This window comes from Sylvia atricapilla, chromosome 3 (genome assembly GCF_009819655.1).
Source record: "Sylvia atricapilla isolate bSylAtr1 chromosome 3, bSylAtr1.pri, whole genome shotgun sequence".
Classification (NCBI taxonomy): domain Eukaryota; kingdom Metazoa; phylum Chordata; class Aves; order Passeriformes; family Sylviidae; genus Sylvia; species Sylvia atricapilla.
The window spans coordinates 80,181,433-80,207,197 of NC_089142.1; the positions used below are offsets into that span (position 1 = coordinate 80,181,433).

General features: G+C 37.2%; 1 protein-coding gene across 4 annotated transcripts in view; it reads right to left on the bottom strand.

Moving 5' to 3' along the window:
* Positions 1 to 6,200: 6,200 nt before the first annotated feature.
* The window catches only part of SPAST (spastin), a 33,954-nt gene continuing 14,389 nt past the window's right edge, over positions 6,201 to 25,765 (bottom strand). For all 4 annotated transcript variants that reach the window (XM_066315942.1, XM_066315941.1, XM_066315940.1 and 1 more), the window contains 13 exons: positions 22,840 to 23,024; positions 21,727 to 21,860; positions 21,331 to 21,424; positions 17,965 to 18,039; positions 16,657 to 16,728; positions 16,066 to 16,141; positions 15,454 to 15,545; positions 13,724 to 13,803; positions 12,869 to 12,911; positions 12,210 to 12,289; positions 10,359 to 10,429; positions 8,525 to 8,565; positions 6,201 to 7,326 (listed from right to left, as the gene is read on the bottom strand). In XM_066315942.1, the coding sequence (XP_066172039.1) occupies positions 7,204 to 7,326; positions 8,525 to 8,565; positions 10,359 to 10,429; positions 12,210 to 12,289; positions 12,869 to 12,911; positions 13,724 to 13,803; positions 15,454 to 15,545; positions 16,066 to 16,141; positions 16,657 to 16,728; positions 17,965 to 18,039; positions 21,331 to 21,424; positions 21,727 to 21,860; positions 22,840 to 23,024 (1,166 nt within the window). In that variant the 3' untranslated portion in view covers positions 6,201 to 7,203. The remainder of the gene's footprint in view (positions 7,327 to 8,524; positions 8,566 to 10,358; positions 10,430 to 12,209; positions 12,290 to 12,868; positions 12,912 to 13,723; positions 13,804 to 15,453; positions 15,546 to 16,065; positions 16,142 to 16,656; positions 16,729 to 17,964; positions 18,040 to 21,330; positions 21,425 to 21,726; positions 21,861 to 22,839; positions 23,025 to 25,765) is intronic.

Sequence of the window (25,765 nt, forward strand, 5' to 3'; positions counted from 1 at the left end):
TAATTTGCACCACAGTGTTGTTTTGTTACTTAATTACTAACATTGTATCGGGCTTTTTGATTTATTTGATATCACAGGGTATTTCTTCCCAGAAGAGGCCAGTAGTTAGTTATTAGAAAGTGCATTTGCAGAAGTGTCTTCACAGAAGAAAAATTCTACAATAGCACAGCTGATACTTGCATTCTGCGTTTAACAAAACTAAGTCTTCAAGCATGTCTTACAACTGAGGCAAGTTTGAGGCCTTTTAGAAATTGCTAAAATAAGATTTGAAAATAACAGAAGTTACAGACTTAGAAAGAAAATATTGTTCTTACAGTATACACTTCCCAAAAAAGTGGAATTTTCAAAACTGTGAAATAAAAACATCACCTTTGCTCAACAGGTTGTCTGTAGGCTAATGTTCTGAAAAACGTGGGTTTTTAAAGTATAGCTACAACACAGCACCTGGAGTAACCCTACAAGTATTGAAAGACAGATTTTAGTTAAATTGTCTTTTTCTGCCTTCACCACGACCTGTATTTTCTGTTTTATCATGATGCACAGAATAAAAAATAACTTGGAAAAAGTTGCTTAACTCTATTCTCCAGACGCCTCTGAACCCTTGTAGGAAACAGGCTGAATTTCACAAGTTCATGACATATTTGGAAATTTACAGAAAGATGGCATGATTGGGGAAAAAAAAACCAACACCCCCACAAACCCCACCCACCCAAACAAGCGGGAGCAGGGTGGGGCGGGAAGTTGTAACTTACTTTTTCTTACTTTTCTCTTGCAAACTTAGAGCACTAAAATACAGAAATAAACAGATCTTGCTCCCCACCTTGGCTGGAATGGGAACAATTTAATGAGTCCAAGATAAACTTCAGTCCAGGGTATGTATGCTGTCAAAACCAAATCTCTGTAGATTTCAAAATAGCAAATGGTGGGATATATTGTTTCATGCTCTTCTTTCTTCACTGATTTTAATTTATCTGATTATCTTCTCTACAAGAATATTTGAATGTTTGTAACTTATACACAAAATTGCCAATAGAAATAATTTTAGTAGTTCAAAATCTACCTCCAAGAAGTAGTATTTCAGTCAAAGAGAGATACCTTGGATAGCCACCAGTGACGTCTTTCTGTCCTAAGGAATTATTCCTTGTCAAAAGCAGGAATAGCTCATATGCTTCAGTCCAAAACACTGGGGGTTTTTTTCCCTCCTTGATATATTGATTTTTATTTGGTTGGTTTGTTTTAGCAATGATTTGACATGATGAGGTGTGGAAAGCAGTGGTCATGGCTGTTTTTTGGCATGCCCCTAATGCTGCCAGATATATAATAATAAAATGAGTCCTAAAAAAGCGAAGTTTGGTTAGTTTTATCTTCAGGATGTGACTGTAATAGCGGAATAAACACGTAGCTGTGAGCAGTCCAGGTGCAGCCTCAAGAGAAAGAATTACAAATGGTAAGGCAATTCGGCTAAGTAAAGAAATTCTATTGTTAACTCAGAATTAACAGCAGCACTCTCTCCCAAGCAAAAGAAAACCCATTTTGAAGCCAAGTAAATTTGCTCCAAATTTTTCAGGACTTCACCATGACCACTGGAATTAGTTATGTGAAACTTCCTGGTTTTCACCATGGTCTAGCAAGACTAGGATAAGCACACACTTTCAGTTTAAGCACATTTATTTAGGAAGTAGCACTTCTGTTTACATGAGTTTTAAGAACTTGAGTTATGTTCTTTAGAAACTGATTTATTTACATATTTATTTTTCCATCATCTGGTATACAACACCTGATGTTTTAATTTCTTTTTTTAAAACCAGCAGCAATTTAATAGGTTTCAAGTTTAACGAAAAGGCTTTTAGTTTTGGACATTTAATCTGATAAACAGACAAGAAAACAGTAATAACAGGACAAACGAAACATTTTATTGTGAGCTAAAGCTATGTGACTTCTCGTCATGCTTTTTTACATTGCTTATTAGTAAAATGGTGTTTAACATTTCAGAAAACATTCTTAAAAGAACAATGAAACAAAAGTGCTTCTAAACAACAAAATACAAAAATTAATCCCATCCCAGACTGGAGTTGCCCAATATATTTCATGGGGGTGGGGTATGGTGTTTTGTCTCCACCTTTGGTTTTCATCACTTTAATACAGATTTCTGAAAAATACTGATTAGCCCTTCACACGACTAAAAACTGGAATCTTGTGGCAAAAACACCTTCTGTATTTCCAGTCCCTTTGACAGGTGTGCGACTATGAGACAAAAGTATTTTCTTCCCCACTTCTTACAGGAGAAAACCCTGCATAACTAGAGGCCACACCCAGGACTATGCCCCTATTAACCACCTACAAAAAAACGCTGACCTTCTGTCCTCAAAGCCACTTCTCTGAAGAAAGGATTTTTAAGAAGTGTATCTTATGAAGACAAGGAAAGTCTTACAGCAAAACCAGGTTCATCACCATAGTTTCCACAAGTAATGTCAAGCATTTAATTTCAAATTAGAACATCAGACTCTGAAGAATCTGCTGTGTTGAGCCAGTATATTGAATCCACCAGAGGAGTGTATACCTTGCCAATTATTGCTGAACTCAGGAGGTAGTTATTGACAAGGTAAGGATTTCCACTCTAAGACAGTTAATGATTTACACAAGAAGCAGGAAAAACAGAATACACAATTCCCTGTATTTTACAAGATGATTTTCTACTTACAGGAAGTGACTGCTTAACTCCCTCATCCTGTGGAATTATAATTACCGTAATTAAAATATATTGAAAATTATTATTAAATAAAATAGTCTAAGAAAAAAATAGCTGATCAATTGGTCATCTCTTAGGATGTCTGCAGCTCATCCTAAGCACAAAAATTCACACAGGTCAGTAAAACAACATTCTTCAACACCAAATAGCAGCTCAAGAGAAACTAATAATAAAATTGCCTCTAATTAGCACAATGACTGAGACAACTAGTTGCATTCACTGCCTGCTTGCTACTCTTCATTCCGTTTTTGGTATCTGGTAGAAACCCCAACAACTTAAAGCATCACAAAAGCTTGAGGCCCCCACAGAAAAGGAATGAAAAACAGGTCAGGTACAGTGGCACTGGCCACCTCCCAAAGCTGCCACATGCAGAAGCATCACTGAAGCGCTGGAGAAGCTAGAGAAGCACGTCCTAGGAACAACTATGCATCATCCATGTCTTGGGTAGGAAAGCACTATGAAAATCTAGGGCACAGAGTCTCACCACAGGTGACTAAGGAAACCCTAAGGAGAATGCTGCTTTCCAGTTGCAGAACAGATGTCTCAGTTCTATTTGCCAGCATATCTGACTTCAGTATTCTCAGTACAAAGTACTTAAATTTCACAAGAGGGACCTGACAGCAGTGCCAAGCAGTGCTAAACCCCACTTGTTTAGAATAGAAAAAATACTACTTATTCTACACCAGAAGGTAAGGTTAATTGAGTTATATGTATAAAAACTGTCATTTTAAAAACATTTGAGAGAATGGAACAGCAAAACCAGCAATAGCCTTTAATTAGTGCAGTGACAACATACCTTCTCTAGGTTAGAGAGACCATTCTTACTCATTTTAAAGTGTTACCTACATAAAGTTGCAGGGCCATATTCAACAGAGCTGTACTAGCGACTGGCTTTGAGTCAGTAAGATATCTCGGGGGCACAATGCCTATTTATGATACACTAAACGCTGTAAAGTCTAAGAACCTAAGAGAACAGATATTTATTTGTGCATAAATATCCTAGTTTAAGGCTTATCTTTACTATTCTGTGTTGGTTTTGTCTTAGCATACACAGAGAACCTGTACAGGTTTGCTGTAGTCCACAGAAAAGTCAACATTAGTAAAGGGAGCATCATAACATGTAACAAATTCTCATTTTAAGGAGAAAGAGCAATCTACATACTACTCCAGTATGTTGCAAGAAAAAAATGTGACTCCTGCTTAATAAAGAGCAGGAATCTGCTTAATAAAAGCAAAGAGATGCATGAAGAAGGTTGTTAGAAAAACACAAGGGGTTGAGGTTGGTTTTATTTTTTCCTTCCAGTAACTGCTATACTTGAAAGTCAGTAAAACACACTTGCAGAGAGCCAGACAAGCTGCTTAGTAATCATGTCAAAAAAGTGGGTCAAGTCATTCATTCACTAGCAGTGGGCAGATGCACAGAAAAAAAAAAGGTGGGGGGAAAAGAAGAAAACAAAAAGAAAAATAAAGGAAAAAATGGTTCAGAGAGCCAATGGAATGGTAGTCTTCACAAAGGTTAAAAGCACCCCAGCTGCTGTCCTGTTTATCCTGATTCAAGGCATTGTATTAGAACATAACCTGATTTTAGAAATTCACAGAAAACATAGCTGTAAAAGTTCTACGTAAGTACTACAGACTTAGGAAATACAGGTAATTTGAGGTTGTTTGGGGGGGGTGCTTTTTTTTTTTTTTTTTTGGGGGGGGGAGGGAGGGAAGTTTGGTGTTGTTTTTCCATTGTTGTGGTTGGTTTTCCCAAGATCTGCTCTTATACACAGTTAATCCAACATACAGATGGAATCAATGAGCTGGGACTTAGTACATGTAAAACGAGGAGTAAGATGCAAGATAATGCCTGAAGTGGAATGCCTTAAAAGACACTATTCAGAAAATAGCATAAGACAAGACATTTAAAGGAAACTGATGAACCAAATAGCACCTGGCCCTGGGCTAAGAATCCAGCAGGTGTGGGGCAAACTTATGTTGCAGAACAAAATTTTCTTATTTTTACTGTGTTCCAGCACTAATTTATAGGGCTGTAGTTCAGCCACTAAGCAGAAAACAATCAGGCGTAATAGAAGATAAAAAGCAGCTGTACCAATCATACAGATTCTCTTAACCTGAACTGGTTGTACAAACTAGTGAAAGGGCTGGTCCCTTTTCTTTTTATGTAGCAGCTGGTGATTCTGACTCTGTGCTACATACTGGTGCTACTTGAGGAGATGGGGACTTCTATCTCAATATTTCACATACCTATCCCATGCCACTGAGTATGCATTTGAAATAAATAACCAGTATACTCCTCAAAATTAAGCAGACAAAACCAAGAGTTTTGTAGCAATCATTTAAGAACACTCAAAACCAGAAGTGTTACCTTCAAAGTTCTCATTTGCAAAAGATCTCAAAGAATGTTTACCAAAGCTCTATCAATAAAACCAATGCACTTTCTTAGCTGTAGCTATTTGGCAGAGGCTAACACAACAGCAATACTCATGCTTAGCACTATGAAGAATATTACAAATGTGGATCAAGTCAGCCAGGAATCTCCAACAACAGAGATGGTCTACTAAAGGCAGAACTAAGGCAAAGCAAGAGATGAGATTTGAGAATCTGAAATCTTTTACCATTTCTCCAGAAAAGTAAAGCAGGGGAACCAAAGTCACATTTCATTTACTTAAGATGTACATTTGAGAGAGTCTTATCCTTAGAAGGCTAGAAGTGGTTTGGTCAGACTATTTCAAAAGGCATAGTAGTGGAACACAATCTTCTCTTATTTGATTGCTTTTAATCTTAAAGCCAGTTAAAAGCATCTCTGGTTAAAAAAAAAAAAAAATCCCAAACATATTGCATATGTGCATATCAAAGGTTTGACAGAGTTTCTGCTATTTAGTACTCAATACCACACAGTGAGCACAGTCCTCTCAGAGTATTACTATACCTACAACTGCATCTATCAGCTAGGGCCGTGGGGTTTTTTTTTCATATATACATATAATATAATATTTATAGTCAACTTTCAGGTAAGTAGTTCCAAAAAATAAGTTAAATGAAAAATTAAAACCAAATTTTCTGTTAAGACCAAAAGCAAACAACATTTACAACTCATTTTCATTAAAACAACAGTAAACAATACGCGTTTTTGCAGTATCACTAAGTTGGGAGAGGTGTGGGAAAAAAAAGCCAAACCAACCAAAAAAAAAACCCAAAACCCCAACAAACCCACAAACCTGCTTTAACAAGGAACTAGCCTTCTACCTTTCAAACATCTGTGTTTAATCAGTGTAGAATTTGTAAACAAGATGTTGGGCCTTTAGAAGTAAAGGCAAAAATGCTTTCCTTTATTATGGTATTTAAAGGCTATCATTTAAGAGGGTTTTTTAATAGCTTGTCATTTATATAATAAAAAACAAGTATTTGTACAAAGTTGCAGTTTCTTTTTAAAAAAGCAGATCAGTTGAGTGTTTCATACTTTAATATATAAACCAAAACATATGAAAGCTATAAAAACATTAATGTGTGCCATGTATTAAACATGTAGCCTCGTATTTTAATGCTTACATGTGGAGATTAAAAAAATTATCACAATGGAAATTTTACTTCCAATTATCATAAACAGACTAAAATACAGAGTAGAAACACATCATTTCTGAAACTCAACAATTAGCATCACTTACTCTCTCAAACATCAGCTGGGCTTCAAGTTGTACACTGTAAGCATAAGCAAACATTCTACCAATGAAAGCGTTACAAAATGCCTTAAGAGAAAATACTGCCAGTAAATGAATATCTCAGTTTATTCTTTTATTTAGTACTTTTTCTTTTAAAAGGCAGTCTGAATCAGTTTTGTAAGTTGGGTTTTTTTGCTGTTCTGCTATCGAAGGTCTTCTTTAAACCAGTCCTGTGAACAACTCAGTCACATTACAACAAAACAAAAAGACAAATAATAACAGACCAGCTACTTTAAACATTTTAATTATCGTAATTTCCCAATGCTGTTCTTCCACGCTGCAGAGGGAAATTGTTTTATTTGGCACATTAAGGATAAAAAAAGTCAAAAAAATGAACTGAAGTCTACAAACCTCCAACTGAACATCATTGCTCCAAGTTCATTGTTCATCAACATCATGGCAAAATTAAAAACAAAGAAATCCACACACACAACATAGGGAAAGGTCCTCCAATGATCAATATCATCAGAGCCTTGTAGCAGAAACAATATATATATATTAATGTTCAAACCAGAATCAGATTGCTTGGAATCTTATCTTAAGTCCTGTTGTGCTCTTACTTACAGTGTGTCAATCCTCACTAAATGACAAGGAGGCTTGGATGAACACATTTCACATTGTATAATTTTTTCCTAATCTCAAGTTTCAATGCAGATACTTAAATATCTGTGAAGTCCTGTAAACTCTGGCTGCTCCCCAGGCAGCACTGTGTTCACTTCAAGTAGTGTCTCACACTGTGGTATCTCCAAAGTCCTTGTTCCAGCGGATGTACGCTTCCAGGGTCTGCGGGCTCAAGCTGCGCTTTATCTTCTTCAAGGATTCTGTGAAATCCGACAGTTTGATATTTCTCATCTGAACAGAAAAGGAAAGGCAGCAGGGTCACAACTGGTTTATGTACTTGTTTTATTCAGGAGGTGCTTCAGTATTCACTCTTAACAACACATTCTTCAAGTGCTGCATCTTGGTGTAAAAACAAAACTTTTTGACAGTGAGAGCATTCATTCACTGCAACAACCCCCCCAAGAATGTCGTAGAGTCTCCACTGCTGAAGGTTTTGAAGATGTGACTGGGCAGGGTGCTAAATAATCTCATCTAAGTTCCCTTTCTCACAAAAGGATGGACCACATGATCTTTCAAGGTCCCTTCCAAAACAGGGTGTTCTATTATTCTATGACCTGATAGAGGTCTTGTAATTTGAGACTAGCAGTATTTATCATTTTTAATAAACTAACACTTGCTAATAGAAAGATCTGTCTTGATACTTAACAGCTCATGAGACTGTGTCATTACTTCCTGTTTCAGTAGGTGGTGTGAGCTGCATATGAGGATATCAGAAAAAATTATCACAGATGCTGTTATCCTCCAGCAACAAATCCTTCCAGCTTACAGCTTTAGCCACAACCTCAGGCTACACACAAAAAGCAACTGAGAAATTAAATTTTGCTTCATTTTCCCCATCTAACCATGGTTTGCACACACACCTGATCAGAAACTTTTGTACACAGGACCAAACAGGAGCCTAATCTTTTCCTTTATGATGGTCCATGTGAATGAATGCAAGTATTGTACATATACATGCAAAAATCTGTTTTAGGTTCTCCCTATGTTAACCTGCTTTATGCAAAGATGGGATGAGGAGGGTAAAAGTAATTTCATGTAATACATCTGGGAATGTTCTTGGGAAGTAACACTGTGAGAAAATAAAAGCCAGGCCTCTGACATCATCAACTAGGTAACAAATACTATAGTTTAGTGTGAAGGAAAAGACAGGACTGTCAGCTTAAATGAAGAACAAAAGACTCATTAACAGAGAAAGAAGTGCTCTGAAGCCTGACAGCCAACAAACTATCTATGAAGCTCAGACATCTGAGAACAGATCTTCTCAATCTCTATTCTAAAAAATTTTCTTTAATGAAGTGATTAAAAAGGATAATACTCCCCCAAAATATCCTATTTTGTAGGATACTACACATAAAAAAGGGACCTTAGAAGTTTCTAGTGAGAAAACCTTCTATTCAAAGGGGAAAATACAGCTGCTAGAACAGCTTACCTCACTGGCAGACATGTTCTTCACCTGTTCTGGTTTTAATTCTGTAAAAATAAAGATAGACATGTGAGTTTTACTAGAAAACTTTCATCACTTCTGACAACTAAAACAGGTTAAAAGCACTTCAATTCTGGAAAAGAACTCCTGCAGGTAAAAATCATACCTTTCTGCCTCAACATAGTCTCCTATATAGGAAGGTATATGGTGTTTTTCCCTCCTTCTTCCCCATTTATCAGCTCCTCAACAAGGCTGCTCCCACACTCAGTTACTGCACATGCAGTACAAAGTGGTAGCAGAATTATTCCTTCCTCCTAAAGCATGGAAAACAGCACACAAGCCAACAGAGCTACCTTCCCCCATATTATTCGTGGTATCCACAACCTCCCTACTGAATTTCAGGAAACAGGAGGTAGAGTCAGCCAAGAACACTGAAATAAAATCAGGCAGGGGATATCAGAGTGCTTCTTGCCCAATGCTGCACTCATGAGATCTAAACAGTGTATCATTCGCCAGTTTTGGTTTTTTTGATTTTTTTTTTTTTTTACTTGCAATGCTCTCATGGTATCAATGTGTAACAGCAAACATTTTGCTGTGAGGGTACAAGAAAGAATTTAGGCAGGACTGGCAAGGATGACATCACAAAACATTTTCAAAAATATATTGTTTTATACAGAATACAGGAGCAAGTGAAAGAAATGTGTTGCACGATGTTACACGGTCTCTTCTTGAAATGGACTTGTGTGCGAAGCAAGCTCTCAGCAAAGTAAAGCCTGCATACCTAAATGCATACATTATTAATTCCACCACTCTAAATAAATATATTCAGATTCTTAGGAGACATGATGTCTCTTATGAGAGCCATTTAATGAAGTTCTGTTTCCCAGTTATTATACAGTACTGTGAAAAATGTGCTTTACAAATTCAGCAGCTAAAAGAAAGTGGGTAAAAAACATTATATTCCAACAGCTGCTTTCAAAAGAGACAGTGCACTGGCAAAAATGCAGGCTATAGGATTTAAAAAAAAAAATAACACAAACACAGCCACAAAACATGAACAGACCTCTCTTCTGCTCTGTCTGCCTTTAGTACCTTTCTGTCAAGTAGGACAATACATCTACAAACAGAAAATTATCACCAAATCTTCACAATCATTTCTACACAAAAATCCCACTATTGATCTCCACTAAACAAGATCATTTCCCTCAGATATGGCTACTGGACACCTAACTAGCTATTTAAACAGAACAAAGAGCGAAGGTGTTGGAAAAAAAGTATTCACATGAAAACTGGGTTTTTCCTAGTTGTATATGTCAGAGAAAGAACAAATATAAGTAGAACTCTAGTTCATCCAAAGTTGTCACGTGGATCACAACTCAACACTAAGAGTTAAAAATATAAAAAGCTATGCCATGAAAACTGTATCTAGAAAAACTCCATAAAATTACTTGCTTCAGTTTTCCTTCCCTTAGACTTGAAAGAGATGTGACCCATTTATAAAGACAAGTAATGCAATCAGCAATTGCTATTCAAGCAATAACTTGGCTACAATTATGTTTAGCTACAGAACTGACACCAGCCTCAGAAAAACACTAGTTAAAAACCCTACAAATCATTGATAACCACTTCACACTGCTTTTCTCCTACGACACAATGATTTTCTGTTTCACATGGTGAGATGCTGAAGGTTTTTGTGTAAGCAAATCTTATAAAGATGCTATTATGAGGAACAGACTAAAATCCAATGCAAAAAGTTAAATTTCAGAGGTTTGAGAATTATAAACACATAAGAAAATATATCTCTGATGTCAAAACCTCAATAAAAACCTCTGCAGCTTACCTCGAATGGGGCCCAGTGCTGCATCCTTTGCTAATGCAGTTAGGTCACTTCCAGAGTATCCATCTGTCATTCTTTGTCAAAGGAAAAAGTGGGGTCAAGGAAGAAGGGGGGAAAAAAAAAAAATCAAAAACCTGCCTCAGACCACATCAATTTAATTGCAGATAATCAAAATGTTACTTAATCAGAAGAAGTATTACTTTGATTTTATTTTGCAAGTTTAATAAACCAGAAGTGCATATATTATAAGTGATCTATATTGCACTCTAAGTGATCTTTCACAGATTAAATTTCAAGTACAGATATTCAAGTCCCATATAACATTCTAGAAACAGAAAAAGGTAGCAACCAGGATTTGTAGATGAAAACTGATCCCAAGCACATTTTTTATTTCTGCTGGAAGAATTCTGTACCAGTAGTTTATGAACACTTGTCAATTACTGTAAAACCAAAATCTTAAGTGTCCTGTACTCTTTCAATCCAATCAGTAAAATAAGAGAAACCAATACCACGTGTTTAATACGATACAAAGCAACTGAGAGGAAGGAAAATTCTGCTACCCACTAGGGTTTGTTTGTGTTATAAACTCTGGGAGCTGTTCCAGAATCAGACTTAATATCCAAGTCAACCAATTAAATACTTAGGAGAATAAAGGCCTCCACTGAACCAGGAAGCCACCAATACAAAATGCCAACACAAGTGAAAATTAGTAGTTCAGGTTACCTAAAGGAAAGCTTAAAAATGAACCCTTATACAGCAGTGGCTGCAGCAACAAGAGCTTCATATTCTGGAGATCATGAAGACTGTTACAGTTTATAGAAAAAGTTGCAGAGGAGCAAAGGAACACAAAATCATAATGGAGGTTAAATACTTCTCTCTTTCAAAACAAAGAAAGATGGAAAAAGGAGCAGCCAGGATGCTCAACTTTTACATTTTCTCTAAATCCTTTTCAAAAGGTGTACTTAAATTTGTAATCTGGTTCTTCTAGTTGCAGTTAGAATACAAGACATTGAGTGTGTTTTTCCTCCAGTTAGCTATTACTGCAGCCTAAATGTGGCCTGAGCTAACAACCTGCAAGCACAGAGGAAATATACTCAGTTGGATTACACAGCAACTTCTGCAACGTTACTAAGAGGCTGACAAATGCTATATCCAAGACTGTACTAACCTCTGGTGTACTGCCACAAAGAGAAACAGACTGAGGTACATCCACCTGCCTATCTTTGCTACTTCATGCTCTGCTTTCATTCCTTCCTGCCCTACCTGCTTTTTAGTCCAATCTCCTTCACACCCATTATGAGATTTAGGTGACTAACAGCAGTACTGTGCCAATCTCAATTATAAAAAGCATAAAAACTCTGTTTCATAACAGGAGGGAAAAATTAACCCACATTTTCCCAATCAAATTTGAAAATAAAAAGAAACTAAAATTATCCAGTGCTTGCTCTGCTATGTTGGTAATACATTCAACAAGCCTAGCAAGGCACCAGCAAAGAGAACTTGCCTTTTCTTTGAAATGAATGCCAAGTGCAAAACTGGTGCTATCTTTTTGCATCAGGGAGGAGAGCTGGACTCCTTGAGGGATGGGTGGAAAGAAGCATCCTCCTCCCTCTTCCTCAAAGGAAAGAACTGATGAGCATGTTTCAACAACAGAAACCTGACTGGGTGTATCCTACGTATGTATATATAAAGACACTTTCATACAGCCTGACAGGGAACCATCTTCCCCAAATGCATGCAATTCATGTTGTCACTATTGGATGATTTACATCGGTTACATTTGGAATGCAGTAAGCATTCTGAATGAATGCAGTAGAGGAATATATTTATATTGTATGGTTACAAAATACTTACCTAGCTAGTTGAGCCAACTCTTTTTGGGTTAATGGACTTCCTTGCTTGCTTAGAAGGTTTTTTAGTAAAATCAATCTTGTCTGAAAAGAAGATAAAATTATCAGATGTAAAACTCGTTTTCATGGAACACTTAAAATTGTGCTGCAAGAACAGAACTGTACTTTTGTCAGGTTTGCTTTTGTGCTTCACCAGTTTAAACTTGCCTATAGTGCTTGTGCAAATAGAATGTACAATATCATCTCTTCAGGAGCAGAGATAAGGACTGGGTAAAAAGAAGATCAAGAACCTTCACTGAAAGCCCTGGTCCCTTGCTGAACTGAAAAACATTAGGAAAATTACTTCTGTCTCTTGCAATAAAACACTCTCCTTCAGCCAAACAAACATGCTCCTGTAAGACATACTTCAGCCTTGCCCACATCTGTCAGTCTGTAAGCAACACCTCACTAGTCAAGAAATACTGAGTAGCTACTCTCAGATTTGTTACTAGCAGAAGTGAAAAAAAAAAAGGTAAAAATTTAAAATAGTTCCCAGAATTAGTGCACAGTGTATATGATAAAGGTGAGCCAGAAATAAGTTCACAGAATTGTAACCATCCACGAGGACAAGTTTAAGAATTGCCTGTAAGTGTCTTGAAAACATGAGTGGAAAACAATACTTACTTCCTCATTTGGTAAAGACACGTACACCCGTTTGGTGAATCGTCTGAAAAACACCCAAACATGTATGCATTGTTCACACTACTCTGTAACTATACAGCACATACAAATCTAACATTTGGTCTGGTTAAGTGACAGAATTTCACTTCAATCATCAAATTCTAGGAAGCAGAATTGGAGATTGAGAAAAACCACCAACAATGAAACAAAAAATATGTCCAAGCCACTGGTGCCCCAATATTCTTATCTGAAGTTTTAAGACTCCTCCCAGAGGGGACGCACTCTAAAGGTAGAAATACCACTGACTATCAGCAATGAAATGAAGCATTTCCTAATTTTTACACAAAAAAGTCTTCAGAATCATTTCTTCAGACAGTGCTGACACATCTATTTTCCTCAATCAAGAATGAAGACAGAATAATGTATGAGTACTTTTAACAAAAAGTCCTAAGGCGAATCTTACAGCAAGATCTGTAATTGCATGGGATGTCAGAAGACAATATTCACAGAGAAGAAATACTGGATTTCTTGTCAATTTGGAATACCTATCGAATTTCCTCCTTTACTCTGCCGTTAAGATCCAAATAACAAAAAAGCAAAATATTAAATTCCTAGAAATTTAAAAAACACTGACTTAATCTTAACAGGTACTACTGCTTCAGACAATTCCAAGACAATCAAGATTGTGCAGATGCATCTCAAAAGAAAAGAGTAAAGCCTCTCCTTGAGAGGTTAAAAAATTTAGCCTTGCTGAACAGCTTTTACTCTATTACAAAACTTCAACATGATACCAGACAAAACCTGTTCTTCATAATGAGTATCATCTTACTGTATATTCAGAAAGAGATGTTTTGATACCTGAGAACAGCATCGTCAAGCTCCTGAGGCCTGTTTGTTGCTCCCATCACAAGTATTCTGTCTTCTCCAGAAGACTGCACCTATATAATGGAGGTAAGACAGCTTTCAGTTTACACAGTCTACATCAAGCAGAAATACAACAAAACCAGTTAGAGACCTGCCATATATTCAGTACACTGATGGGATCTTAATATACATATATGTTTTGGGGTTTTTTTTTCCCATTAAGGTAAGTTTAAAATATTCCTCAGATAAATGTAAAGTCAAACCAGGAAAAGGTAGAAAAAACCCCCAAAATAGTCTTTCTGGAAAAAAATGAGACTATAAAACTATAAAAGGCACTCATAAGTTTTGTCACCAGGAGATAATTATGCTGAAAAAGCCAGAGATTTTCTGCTGTTCTGGGGATTTAACACCAAACATTGTTTTGAAGCCTATAGGGTGAGGATCAAAACTTTAGTTTCAAGTATAGAGAGAACCACAAGAGCAGAATGGATATCCATCTAACACAGGCCTTGCATGAATCCAGTTACCAAAATACACTATAAAATAATCACAATAGCAGAAAGACACAGCAATTTCCTTTCCAATTCACTCATTTTATACCCAAGAATATGGAAACTTGGAGCTTCCAAACCTCAAGAGAAAGCACTGGGCTATCAAAGACATTATTATTCACTTAGTGTTCAATTCATAGATTTAGGTTCACTGCTACCATACCATGTTCTAAGGGTTCCCCAAAAATACTGTATGACGTGGCTACACCTTAAATATTGCATGATTTGTCTTGATTCATCTATTCTGGAGTTTTTCCCAATCTTGCTGTCTCTCCATGCCGTTCATCTGCTCCTCCTGTACCTCATTACTATTGCTTCACCACTGTAGCAATATTCCATTGCATTAATGGACACAAACTAAAATTATTCATACAAGAACAGTGCTGTGATAGAAAATTATTCTGATACTCAGTTGTGTTTGTGTCCCACAATGAAATCCAGTTCCTACTCCTGGATATTGTATTCACGCCATTAAATACTTCTTACTGGATTCTGTCTTCTCTAGCTTATGATGCCAAGAAAAAAGTTGTAGTTCAACAAAAAGTATACTAACACAGAAATAAGTATTTCTGATGTGTCAGAGCTGTGTATGCATGAGATACCTATATATATTTATGTATATATAAATATATATATATAAAATCTGAATTAGTCTGTTTGAAATCCTCATCCCTCAAGTCTCATCCTCATGTGCATGCTTGTGACACATATTCCTTTGAAACAAAAAAAATTAAAAGCCATTTAATCTTGTTTTGCTCTGCCAGAATCAAGAAAAGTGATTCATCAAGCCATGCAATTGCAAACATGGATTCAACACTCCAGGACCCTCAAATGTCCCTCTTGCCCTGTAAGAACAGCTGTCCTCACAGCTCCTTTACTACTGCCATCTGTTATCCTTTCTTCTCTGTCCATAATCTTCCAACACATTATTACAGCTCATCTCCAGATTACTACCTTTTAGTATAGACCTCGTCTTCCAAAATACCACAGGAAGCAGGTAGGAAATTAAAAACAACCAAAAAAAACTGTTTGCCAATTATGGGGAGGTGGGAGGGAGGCTGAGCTAAGCGTCAGCAACCAAACCCGTTGTATAATTCAACTATAGGTAGTACTGGTACCCCCTACATTAGCCAATTTTAGCTAAATCAAACAACATCAAGACTAAATACTTACACCATCAAATTCTATTAAAAATTCTGTTTTTAGACGCCTGCTAGCATCATGTTCACCTTCTCGTCTTTCACACAAAAGGCTATCAACTTCATCTAAAAAACGAAGAAATACATCTTAATTAAGCATACGACATCAAAGTCTTTGTATTTGCTTAAGTTCTTTGCTAATATAGAGTTCCATTAAGAAAGGCCAGATCTTTATTCTTCAGGGGACAGACAGATCTTAGGAAAGTTTAAAAACTTGTATGATGTGTAGGCCTTTGAATAGGTAATGCCAAGCACAGATGAGAGGGGAAAAAAACACTTTTATGATGATAAACTGCTACTCAGGACAAGCAAAATACATTTTCATTTTCATGTCTGAAGTTTAATAAATTTACTCTGTAAAGGTAGTACAGTATTTTTCTTTTTTAGAGCACCTCTTCCCACTGTTACCCCCAACTAAATAACCTAACAGTAATCTAACATACTTGATATGAACTACTGATTGGCCAGCAGGTCATATCTGAGACAGCTGTCCTGAACTGCAGAATTACCCCAAGAGTTAACTACCTTCTAATCTTTGGTAAGATTATTTAAGAAAGTAAATAAAAGATAATATTTAAGGCCTTACCAATAAAAATTATAGAAGGTTGGAGTTCTCTGGCTACTGCAAATAGAGCACGCACCAGTTTCTCCCCTTCACCCACCTAAAATAACAATAAACTGGTTTTAGAGGGAGTTAAAAAATTTTACTACAAGACAGCTAACAGAAGAATCTACAGAAAATCTTACTGGTAACCAACCACACTCCATTTCTGCATATTCAGATTATCACTGGTTCAGTACATACAACAGCATGATTTACATCTTAAAAGAAACACTACAACTTCTCTTATGATCACAACTCAGTTAACTGCCAGAAGATTTTGGTTCCTAAATTACCAGAGTGAAAGAGAACTGGGACCAAACTAACTCACTTTTTAAAGACAAAAAACCCCCACAACCACTCATCTGCATTACTGCCAGTGCAACTGCTGAGCTGAAAAAACCTTTGACATTGATTCATCACAAGCACAAGACAAATTTTTTTTACTTCACAAGTCACTTTTTAAAACTTATGTTCATTATAGGCTAACAGTTCACCAAGGACTCATCAGCTTTCTTAAGCCCCAATTAAAACATGGGTGTTTCCAAATTAATGTAATTTACAGCCACTACTTACATATTTTGAAGTCAGGCTCGCTGCACTGATGTTAAAGAAAGTAGCATTTGATTCTGCAGCAACTGCTTTGGCCTAGGAAAGGGAAGAAAAACAAAAGTACTTTTTAAAACTATCATATTGAAGATAGTTCTCTGCATCTGTAGTGACCACTCATGTCCTGATGGACAGCTTTGAAAGGTAAAAGGTAAAAATTTTACTTTGCAAAAATGGCACAGAAAACTTCTGTCCCGGCCACTTACAAATGAGAATGGCTATGCAATCAAACCAATATAGAAATTTCCAGACCCCCATAGACTTCTCTAATCCCATTAGCTCCATAGCCAACTACAACTTGCTTTTGGAAGAATAAAAGTCTCCATTTCCTTTCAGTTTCTCCTGAATAGACATCTAAGCCAGCTTTAACTAATTTAGGCTGGCAATTTCAGGCATCACTTGGATCAAATTGCATAAAAAATTATGGGTTTTTTTTTCTCCTCCCTTATCCATGCAAAAACTGTTTTCAGAGGAAAGCTAGGGAAAACAATCAGTTGGAATGCTCATTCACACTACCCTCCTCTTTAACAGTTTCACCACATTGAAGAAATTACGATTCCCTAGTTATAGAGTCTAATTTTAGTGATTAGCAATTATATTCCAGTATGTCAAACATAACAGATGAGCCTACAGGAGCTGCTCTACATTCACACTGCTGCACTTCAGAGCTGCTGCAGCTCCAGTGTCAGCAGAGTGTGCAGCTGCAGCCACATCATGTGATCAGGATGATGTGCCCAGCTCAGCTGCATCAGGACACTCGATGCCCCCCAGCTGATGCACAGCCACGGTGCTCCAATTCCCTGGATCCAGCACAACAGCCTGAGGAAAAAAATCCATGGCTAGGCTGTTTCACAGCCCTGACACTCTTTGCACAGCAGTGTGCAAGTGAGACAATCCCTTTTTTTCTACTGTGCTCTTTTCCCCATTTCCAAAATGTACTTCTAGTATGTTTCAATGGAGAGCAGATAATTTCTGATTAATCACAGCTATACAAAATGATTAACCCATTTCCTTTTGCTCTCTCTGAAAATGAAACCTGGACTTGCTGGTTTAAGGAAACCTTGTCATAAGGAAAATAATTAAAGAGAGAACAGTTTAGCAATTCCCTCCATAAAATCCAGGGGCAAGAACAATTTTGAATTTTATATATACAATAACACTGTAATACATATTCTTTAAGAATGTACAGTTTATTTGTCCAAGCCCCAAACTGAAAGTCACCCCTTGTGGCTACATTTTAAGCCCACCAACTCATGCTTGAAGTGATTTTCTCACCAGCATTGTCTTCCCATTTCCTGGTGGGCCAAACAGCAATAAACCACGTGCAGGAGCTCTCAGACCTGTAAATAACTGGAAAGGACATCATCAGAAGTTATCATCAAAGACTTGAATAAAATATTGCTTTACCTTTGTAAGAGAATGGTTTAAGACTGAAGACGCTGGCCAGCACTGATAGTAACAGCAGCAGTGAGTGCCACAACAGAACAGGCTTTGAGAGAACTACACTGTTACTAACTTGACCTAATGCACACCACTATTGTTTCCCACACAGCAGCTAAATTATGTTGTAATTGTTCTGTGCCTGGATTCACTGTGAAAACAGCTTAAAACACTTTCCACAAGACAGACTGGCCTATCAAGTTTAAAGCATCAGTTCCAGTTAAAAAGGGAGTAATCCACGTGTACAGTAGGAGACCTAGTGTTTTTACTAGCCCCATATGGGAGAACTCCTTCATCTTTCCTTATTAAATGAAACTTAAGACAAGGTTTCAACAAAACTATTTAAAATATTACTTAACAACCACCTACTCTATGCTACTGATAGTCATTCTCTCTCTCACTTTGCCCTAGATTCTTTTTTCTTACTCTATAAAACTGCCCCTACTGTATGTAGTATCATAGCAAGCAAGTCTAGAAATTCTTGCAGAATACAGAACTTTTAGTTATTGCCCTTGCCTGTTTTCTCTAGCACTTTGTTTTACCACTTCCCTCAAAAGTTTCAGAGATTCTCTTTTGGTCTCACACCCACCCCTCCCTTCTAGCTTCCAGTAATTCCAATAAACAAGCAAAAGCAATAGGAAGGTATCTCATATACATCCCATGTGTAAACAGCACTGTGGGCAGGCATTTCTTTCCACAATATCCATGACAACGAACAGCTCTCCATACCAGTGTTGTATTTCTGTCATGACTGACCAACACATGCTTTCTCTATTATTTCATCATCCACGGCATTTTGTTTGTTCTTGACTCTGATCCCCAAAAGTAGTTACCCAACTCTTCACTGAGTGAACACTCCAGTGTTTCTGCTTCCCATGCCACCTACCACCATGTGCATTCTTTATCTGGCTTCTTTTGTTTGAAATAATTCTTAGGGAGTTCCACTATTTTCACAGAGCCCAGATGAAATCAAATCTATAATTCTTCCTCACCTTAATCATCACCTACAGTTCAGCTGCACTGACACTTATTACTGAGATAACAAAAACTTGAAAAGCTTTGTGTTACAGGCTAATTATACTGAACATGGTCTAAACTGCCTGCCAACCTTTCATTAGCATCTTATCACTGAAATGGCTGCAGCCAATGTTTCCTGCTTATGTACCTCAACTTTTGCTCTCCTACTAAAATACCACTGGCTTGGTAAATGGGAATTTTGAGTTCAAATCTCATTAAGACTGAACTAGTGTTAATTTACTAAGCATTCCCCTACAGTTGCATCTACTGTGTTCACTTACAAGGAATAAAACCAACCCTCTCTACTTCCAAGGAAAGTTTAAAAATTCATAAGATTGTCTGCCTTATTACATCTCAATCTATACCAAGGCCAGGCCCATTGCTAGCTACAGTAATATGAGACAACGTTACTGAAGATACCACGTAACTGGAAAAGCTACTCCAAGTCTCCCATCTCAAAGTCCTTCCCACTCAGCTCACAGCATTGGTGTCACTGAACAACACACCTGACATACTATTGCACTCTAGTAACAGAGATGCTACAATGACATCTTCCTTCTGCATAACAACATCTGAGCACACACATTTGTTGCCAAAGCTTTGTTCTCCTTACAGGTTGCATTTCTATGATGCTCTGCTGGGTTTAGGGTTTCTTCCCTATGCTGCTTCAAAACCAGTAGCTGCATTAAGGGGAAAACAACAGAGTAACTCCAGTCACCTGTCCATATAACAAATGAGGCCCACAAGCAAACAAAAAGTACAAACAGCAATTTTTCTTTTTTCTTTCTAATAACCATAGAATCATAAAGTGGGCCTGGGCTGAAAGGATTTTGAAGATCATCTACTTGCAAATTCCCTGTCATGCCCAGGGACATTTTCCACTAGACCACACTGCTCAAAGCCCCTTCCAATCCAGCTTTGGACAACACTCCAGGGTGGGACATTCACAACTTCTCTGGGCAGCCTGTTCTAGTGTCTCATCATCCTCACCGTGAATAATTTCTTCCTAATATCCAAATCTAAATCTACTCTCAGGCCGAAGCCATGCTTCCTTGTTCTGTCACTACCTGCCCTTGCAAACAGTTCCTCACCAGTTTTCTTTTATATCTCTTTCAGGTACTGAAATAATGAATTAAGGTCAGGCTGGAGCCCTCTCTTCTCCAAGCTTAACAACCAAAATTCCCAGCCTTTCTTTAGAGGAGAGGTGCTCCAGCCCTCGGATCATCTAGCTGTTCCTCCTCTGGACTTGCTCCAACAGGTTCATGCCCTTTCTGTGCTGGGGACCCCAGAAATGGACACAGCACTCCAGGTGAGGTCTTACGACAGCACTGCAGGAAATCATTGCACACAATTTCCTCAAAAGCACCGCAACGTTTACTAAGTTCAGCTTTAGAAAATGACCAATTTAATTATTTCTTAGAAGTAGCTCAGAAAATTCCAGCAGTATGCAGGCTAGGCCTGAATCTAGGCAGTCACAGTAGTTGAGACATCATCTATGATAAATAAAAGCCTAAATTATCAACTTCCATACAGCAAAGTAAAGCGGAAATCTGCCCTCAAATGTTATATATCTCAGTGTGTTTATTTGTTCACTACACTTCTTGCATCCTCTCCATCTGTGAATAAACTTTTCGCTGCTTAACCAACATCCTCACAGAGAGGATGACCACAGTAACAATAATGTTTTTCCAATCAGACAGACCTAATTTACCTACATAAATCTGTCCCATTTCACTCTTCCAGCTGTGGGTTTTCTCCTTCACATGGCCACAGAGGGTTGGACACACAGCTATAGCTATCTGGAACAGTCAGCCTGACAAACGGGGAGAAATGTTGTTTGTTTGCTTTTGCTGTTTGTTTTATGGGGTCGCGGGGGGAGTTGTGGTTTTTTGTTGGTTTTTTTAGGGGATTGGGGTTTGCTGATTTCATTTGGACTTGGGTTTTTTGAGAGTTTCTTTTTTTTTCTTGCTCCAGTCACTTTCAGCAACATTGAGTAACCACAAGACAAGGAATTTCATGGCAGCATTTTAACACATAAAGACTTTTCCAAGATGGCTAGGACCCCACAGCTACCCACAGCAATCATAATCAGTAAAAACAGGATTCAAGAATCATCATTTCATGTGTGAAGCATGACATTTCTTTCATCCTGTCACAGATTGGTAACAATACCCAGTTGCTTACCTCGGGCCTAAGAGAAGGAAGGATAACAATTTCTTGCAAAGCTTGTTTAGCCAGTTCCTGCCCTGCGATATCATCAAACTTGACAGCTGGCCCACTAACAAAGAAATGGAATACTAATTAGTCCAACAATGAGATACTCTTTTTCAGCTGCAGCTGATTAATTTAATGCATTTGACTATTTATACAGAATCCTTTTGAGAAATTCTACAATTTATATTGTTAAGTAATTTAAAACATCCTTTTGCCAAAGTAACAATTAAAAAAAACCCATCCAAAAATCCTTAAAAAAAACCCTCAATGAAGTAGAAGTACTCATATCATTCCAAGTGGACTAAGACTGTACTGAATGCAAAACTGATCTATTGGATTGAAAAGCCTACTTTTCTTCATACTTACCTATCAACAACTTCATTTAGGATAAGATTAGCAAGATTGCTGTCCACATTTCTAAATATCTTTGTGTCTTTCTTTTTTCGAGGAGCAGTGGTAGGAGTAGAAGGCTTATTTGTTCTGCTATTTTTAGGAGCAGCCTGGAGAGGGGCAAAGAAAAGAAAATCAAAACCCCCAGATTAATACTCTGAAAGTGTAGTTTTAAACAAAATAAGACCTACATTTCATTTGCTCCAGTAAAACAGCATGTTAACAAATATCCAATATTCTAAAGCTGAATTTTGCTATAAATCATACTATCATATTAGTCATTCACGAGTAGAATATCTTAGGCTCCAGTGGTGAAGGGTATTTGGTTGAAGGTTTTTTTGTTCAATAATTCATTTACTTAACTACAGTTATTCTCCCTCAGCATACTCTGGAAAAAAGTATCACAAACAATCTCAGGTTCTCAATAAACAAGAATTCCTACTGCTGTCATACTTTGTAACAGGCCACTTAGAAGCTGTCATATTATATTACAGCAGCAATAATGCTTTAACAGAACCATTATGTTCAGTCCATTCTGCTCTTCATTCTACTTGGTAACACGGATGGAAGGGAAAAAGATGGGTCAACAAAAATGCTGTATTTTTCTGTACTCTTACTATAGGAGTTCTGTGTTTCAGCCCCAGCCTAACCATAATTTGCTTTTCAATGTGGTTGCTAAAGGACCTGTGCATGCATGCATGCTTTGGAAGAGAAGAACATGTAGGAAGAAAAATCTTGTAGTTCTGGAGTAAGAGGTTTTTCCCTCTATCTTTTACATGCTAGAAGTAACATCTATTTTTCTTCTAGGTAATTTTCACTCAGCTTCCCATGCAATTTTTAGAACAACTAGAATTTATTACTGTGATTATACTTAAAATCCTTTTGCCCATGCACCCACCTGATGCCCTCCAATTTGTAAAATCCACTCTGCAGCATACCACAAGAAGTCTGGCTAAAAATTTGGAGTTTCAGTTTTTTTCCAAAAACTTTCTGCTGCTGCAACGCTGCAATTAAGGCATTAAATCCAAACCTTCTGGAATTTACAGTTGATTTTTCAAGTGCATGCTTCCATATTTATCCTCACTCTACCTTGTGAGCTGAAGGTGCAGGATTAGGTGCTGGTCTAGACACAGATGATGATACCCCACTGTAGCTGGGCGTTCTGTGGTGACCTGAAAGGCCCGTGGATCCAGTTTTTGCAGCAGTCTTTGAACGAGGAAGGGAATTACTCGTGTGTGTTAAGGGATCCTTCTTTTTTGGAACTGCTCCACTTTCTACAAAGAAAACCAGTGGCATAAGCACATTTGCAGCAGTCATACTTTTACCATCAACTGCAACTAGAAGATAGAACTGTTGAAGCAGTAATACCGCATTATAGAAAAGTAATGCGCGTTTCTAAAGAGGTTTAGTGTTTTTAAGGGGATACTGACTGCCTGATTTCACCTACAGTTAAAATTCTAATTTTTAGGAGCTCTCAAAATGAACCCTAGTTAGCCATCCTAGAAAAGACAGATATAACTTAGTCCTGTTACCACAGGAAGAACACCATCTATTCTTTAGGATGCAAAGTCTTCTGGCTTGCGTTCTGCTGTCTTCTTTCCCAAGAACTCTTAAAAATAATCATTACAATAACCCCAAATTTCAAGCCTGTAGATCTAGAGTATTGATTCTTTAAGTGATGTTAGCAGGCTAGTTAATTGTATGTCAGCTAACATTATCTAGGCCCCTTCCACACAGAAGCTCCACCAAATCATTTTAATCTGGGAAAATTGAAGTAGTAGTTACACTTGCAAGTGACTGTCAGGCGGTTTTTCTTTCAACTTGCTTTCACTTTAGGAATCTCGAGGTGTAAGTAAATTCTCAATGGACAACGCTGAAGCAGCTTACTTTCCTACATTAAAAATTAAGTCTTAAAATATATTTAAACTTCACTAGACATTCCACTCACACTACTTATTCACCTTCATGATGAAGCGGTAAAGTCTCAAATTAGGTGACAGATAAACTTGAAATACTGGCCACAGGTCACCAAACTACAAAAAGTTATTTTGGTCCAGAGCAAACAAAACAGCACTTGATGTCTACATTCTCTGTATGGGATACACAATAAAATAAAGTTCCTTGGCACAGAAATGGCAAGTGAAAAACATCAAAATAGAGATTAAGAGGTAAGAAGGTGATACAGCAAGCAGGCAGGTTGGTCAGGCTGGTTAACGATTACGGCATAGCTTTAGATCAGGGTATTTTTTGGGGTGGCAATGCACTATTGGAAACTGTCTAGCACAGTACTGTTGTCTGAGACAAAAACTATAAATACTGTCTTATTTTATATACTTTTAAAAGGATTACGCAGTCTTTTGATTAGGTAAGAGAAACAGGGCATCAGAGATAATGAAGGTCAAAACAGATTTCAGCTACAAGTGTCTTCACTAGGATTGTGGAAACCTGCAACTCAATTTGACCTGCTAGTCTTAAGGTACAGGCCAAAGAACTCTGAATTTCAAGGAAATTAGTGAATCTATGAAGAATTTTTACTTATAACACTGCAGTTCAATGAAAAATACTAGAAGTAAAAAGCCTTGTGATTTTAAATGCTATATTATGTTTAAAAAACTCAAATAATACTTCTGTCAAACAGTATTATGGAAGGATCATACTATGTTCTCAGCCTTTTTTAACATACTACCAGGACCAAATCTCTACACAGCCTGCAGGTATCCTTAACAATTCAGTGAAAAAGTTTCTAAAAGCCTTCTTCAGTCACAAATCTACCCCATTTTAGAGCTAGAAACAGAAATTCTGCAGGGGTCACAATAAACAATGCAGATATATCAATATGCAAGAAACAAGGCTACTTGAAGAATATAATTAAGTATATTTACCTGTAATAGTAAAAGCCCCAAACCAACAAATTAACAAACAAAAAAACAAAACAAGAAAAGCTACCAAAACTGGCTACTGACTAAATCACACATAGCTCCAGAGTTGGATACATTTACATAGTCATTCCTGCACAGGAATTTCCAAGTCAAAAACTCTTTAAAATTAGGCATACTTAGTAACCTTCAAGTTCAGAAAGCAGTATATGAATCTATAAACACATCTAGCTACTCAGCACTTTGACTGGTCCAATTTAATCAAAAGGTGGCACTCAGTTTGGTTGGGTTGTTTTTAGCCTGCCTCAACCTCATTTGCACAGCTGGCTTGAAGTCAACACGGGAAGGTTCAAAAACCTAAATTAGTTTTTCTCCATGTCCTTCACCCTAACTTGCTGCTCAATTATCTCACTTTCCCAGAACTGCTCCCACACACTGAAAACGATACACAGATAACTTCCATTTTGAGGGTCATAAAATTGCACAGGTAAGGAGTATTTCAGGAAGCTGGAAACAGAAGGGAGGAAAGAAGGGAAAAGAGACATGGTTTAATACAAATTATGATTTCCTCTAACTGCACCTCCAGGACTCAGGACCGTGAAGTTTACATATTTTGTTGTCAGTCCTGATGGGTAGCACAGAAAGAAGCACTGATGAACAGCTCCTGAATGTAGTTGTTTGTTGAATGGCAATTCCAGAGGGAAGCTTCATTTTATATACAAATTTTCACTAAAGTAACAAAAATGTTATCAAATCATTCAGAATTACAGTTTATCTGAAGTTTATCTATTTCTAAAGCATGAGGTGTTTAAATGAACACAAGTCAGACAGCTCCTACTGTTCCATTATGCAAGATATGTATTTTGCCGTAACAAATGCAAAACTCCCAAACACATTTCTTACCCATTTTTATTTGTTATCTATTGAAAGACTGGAAATACACAGCAAATTACTTTAATGCCTTCATAGTATCTCCAGCAGCCTTTTGCCAAATGTTTCACTGTTCTGTTTAAACAGAAAGGAAGTACCTAAAACAAGTTCTAATCACAGAGACAGCATGGATTTTTTTCAAGTGTGTTTGAAACATTTCAACTGTCTATTTCATATACTTACAGGACAGCAATAGATGCTTAATCAGT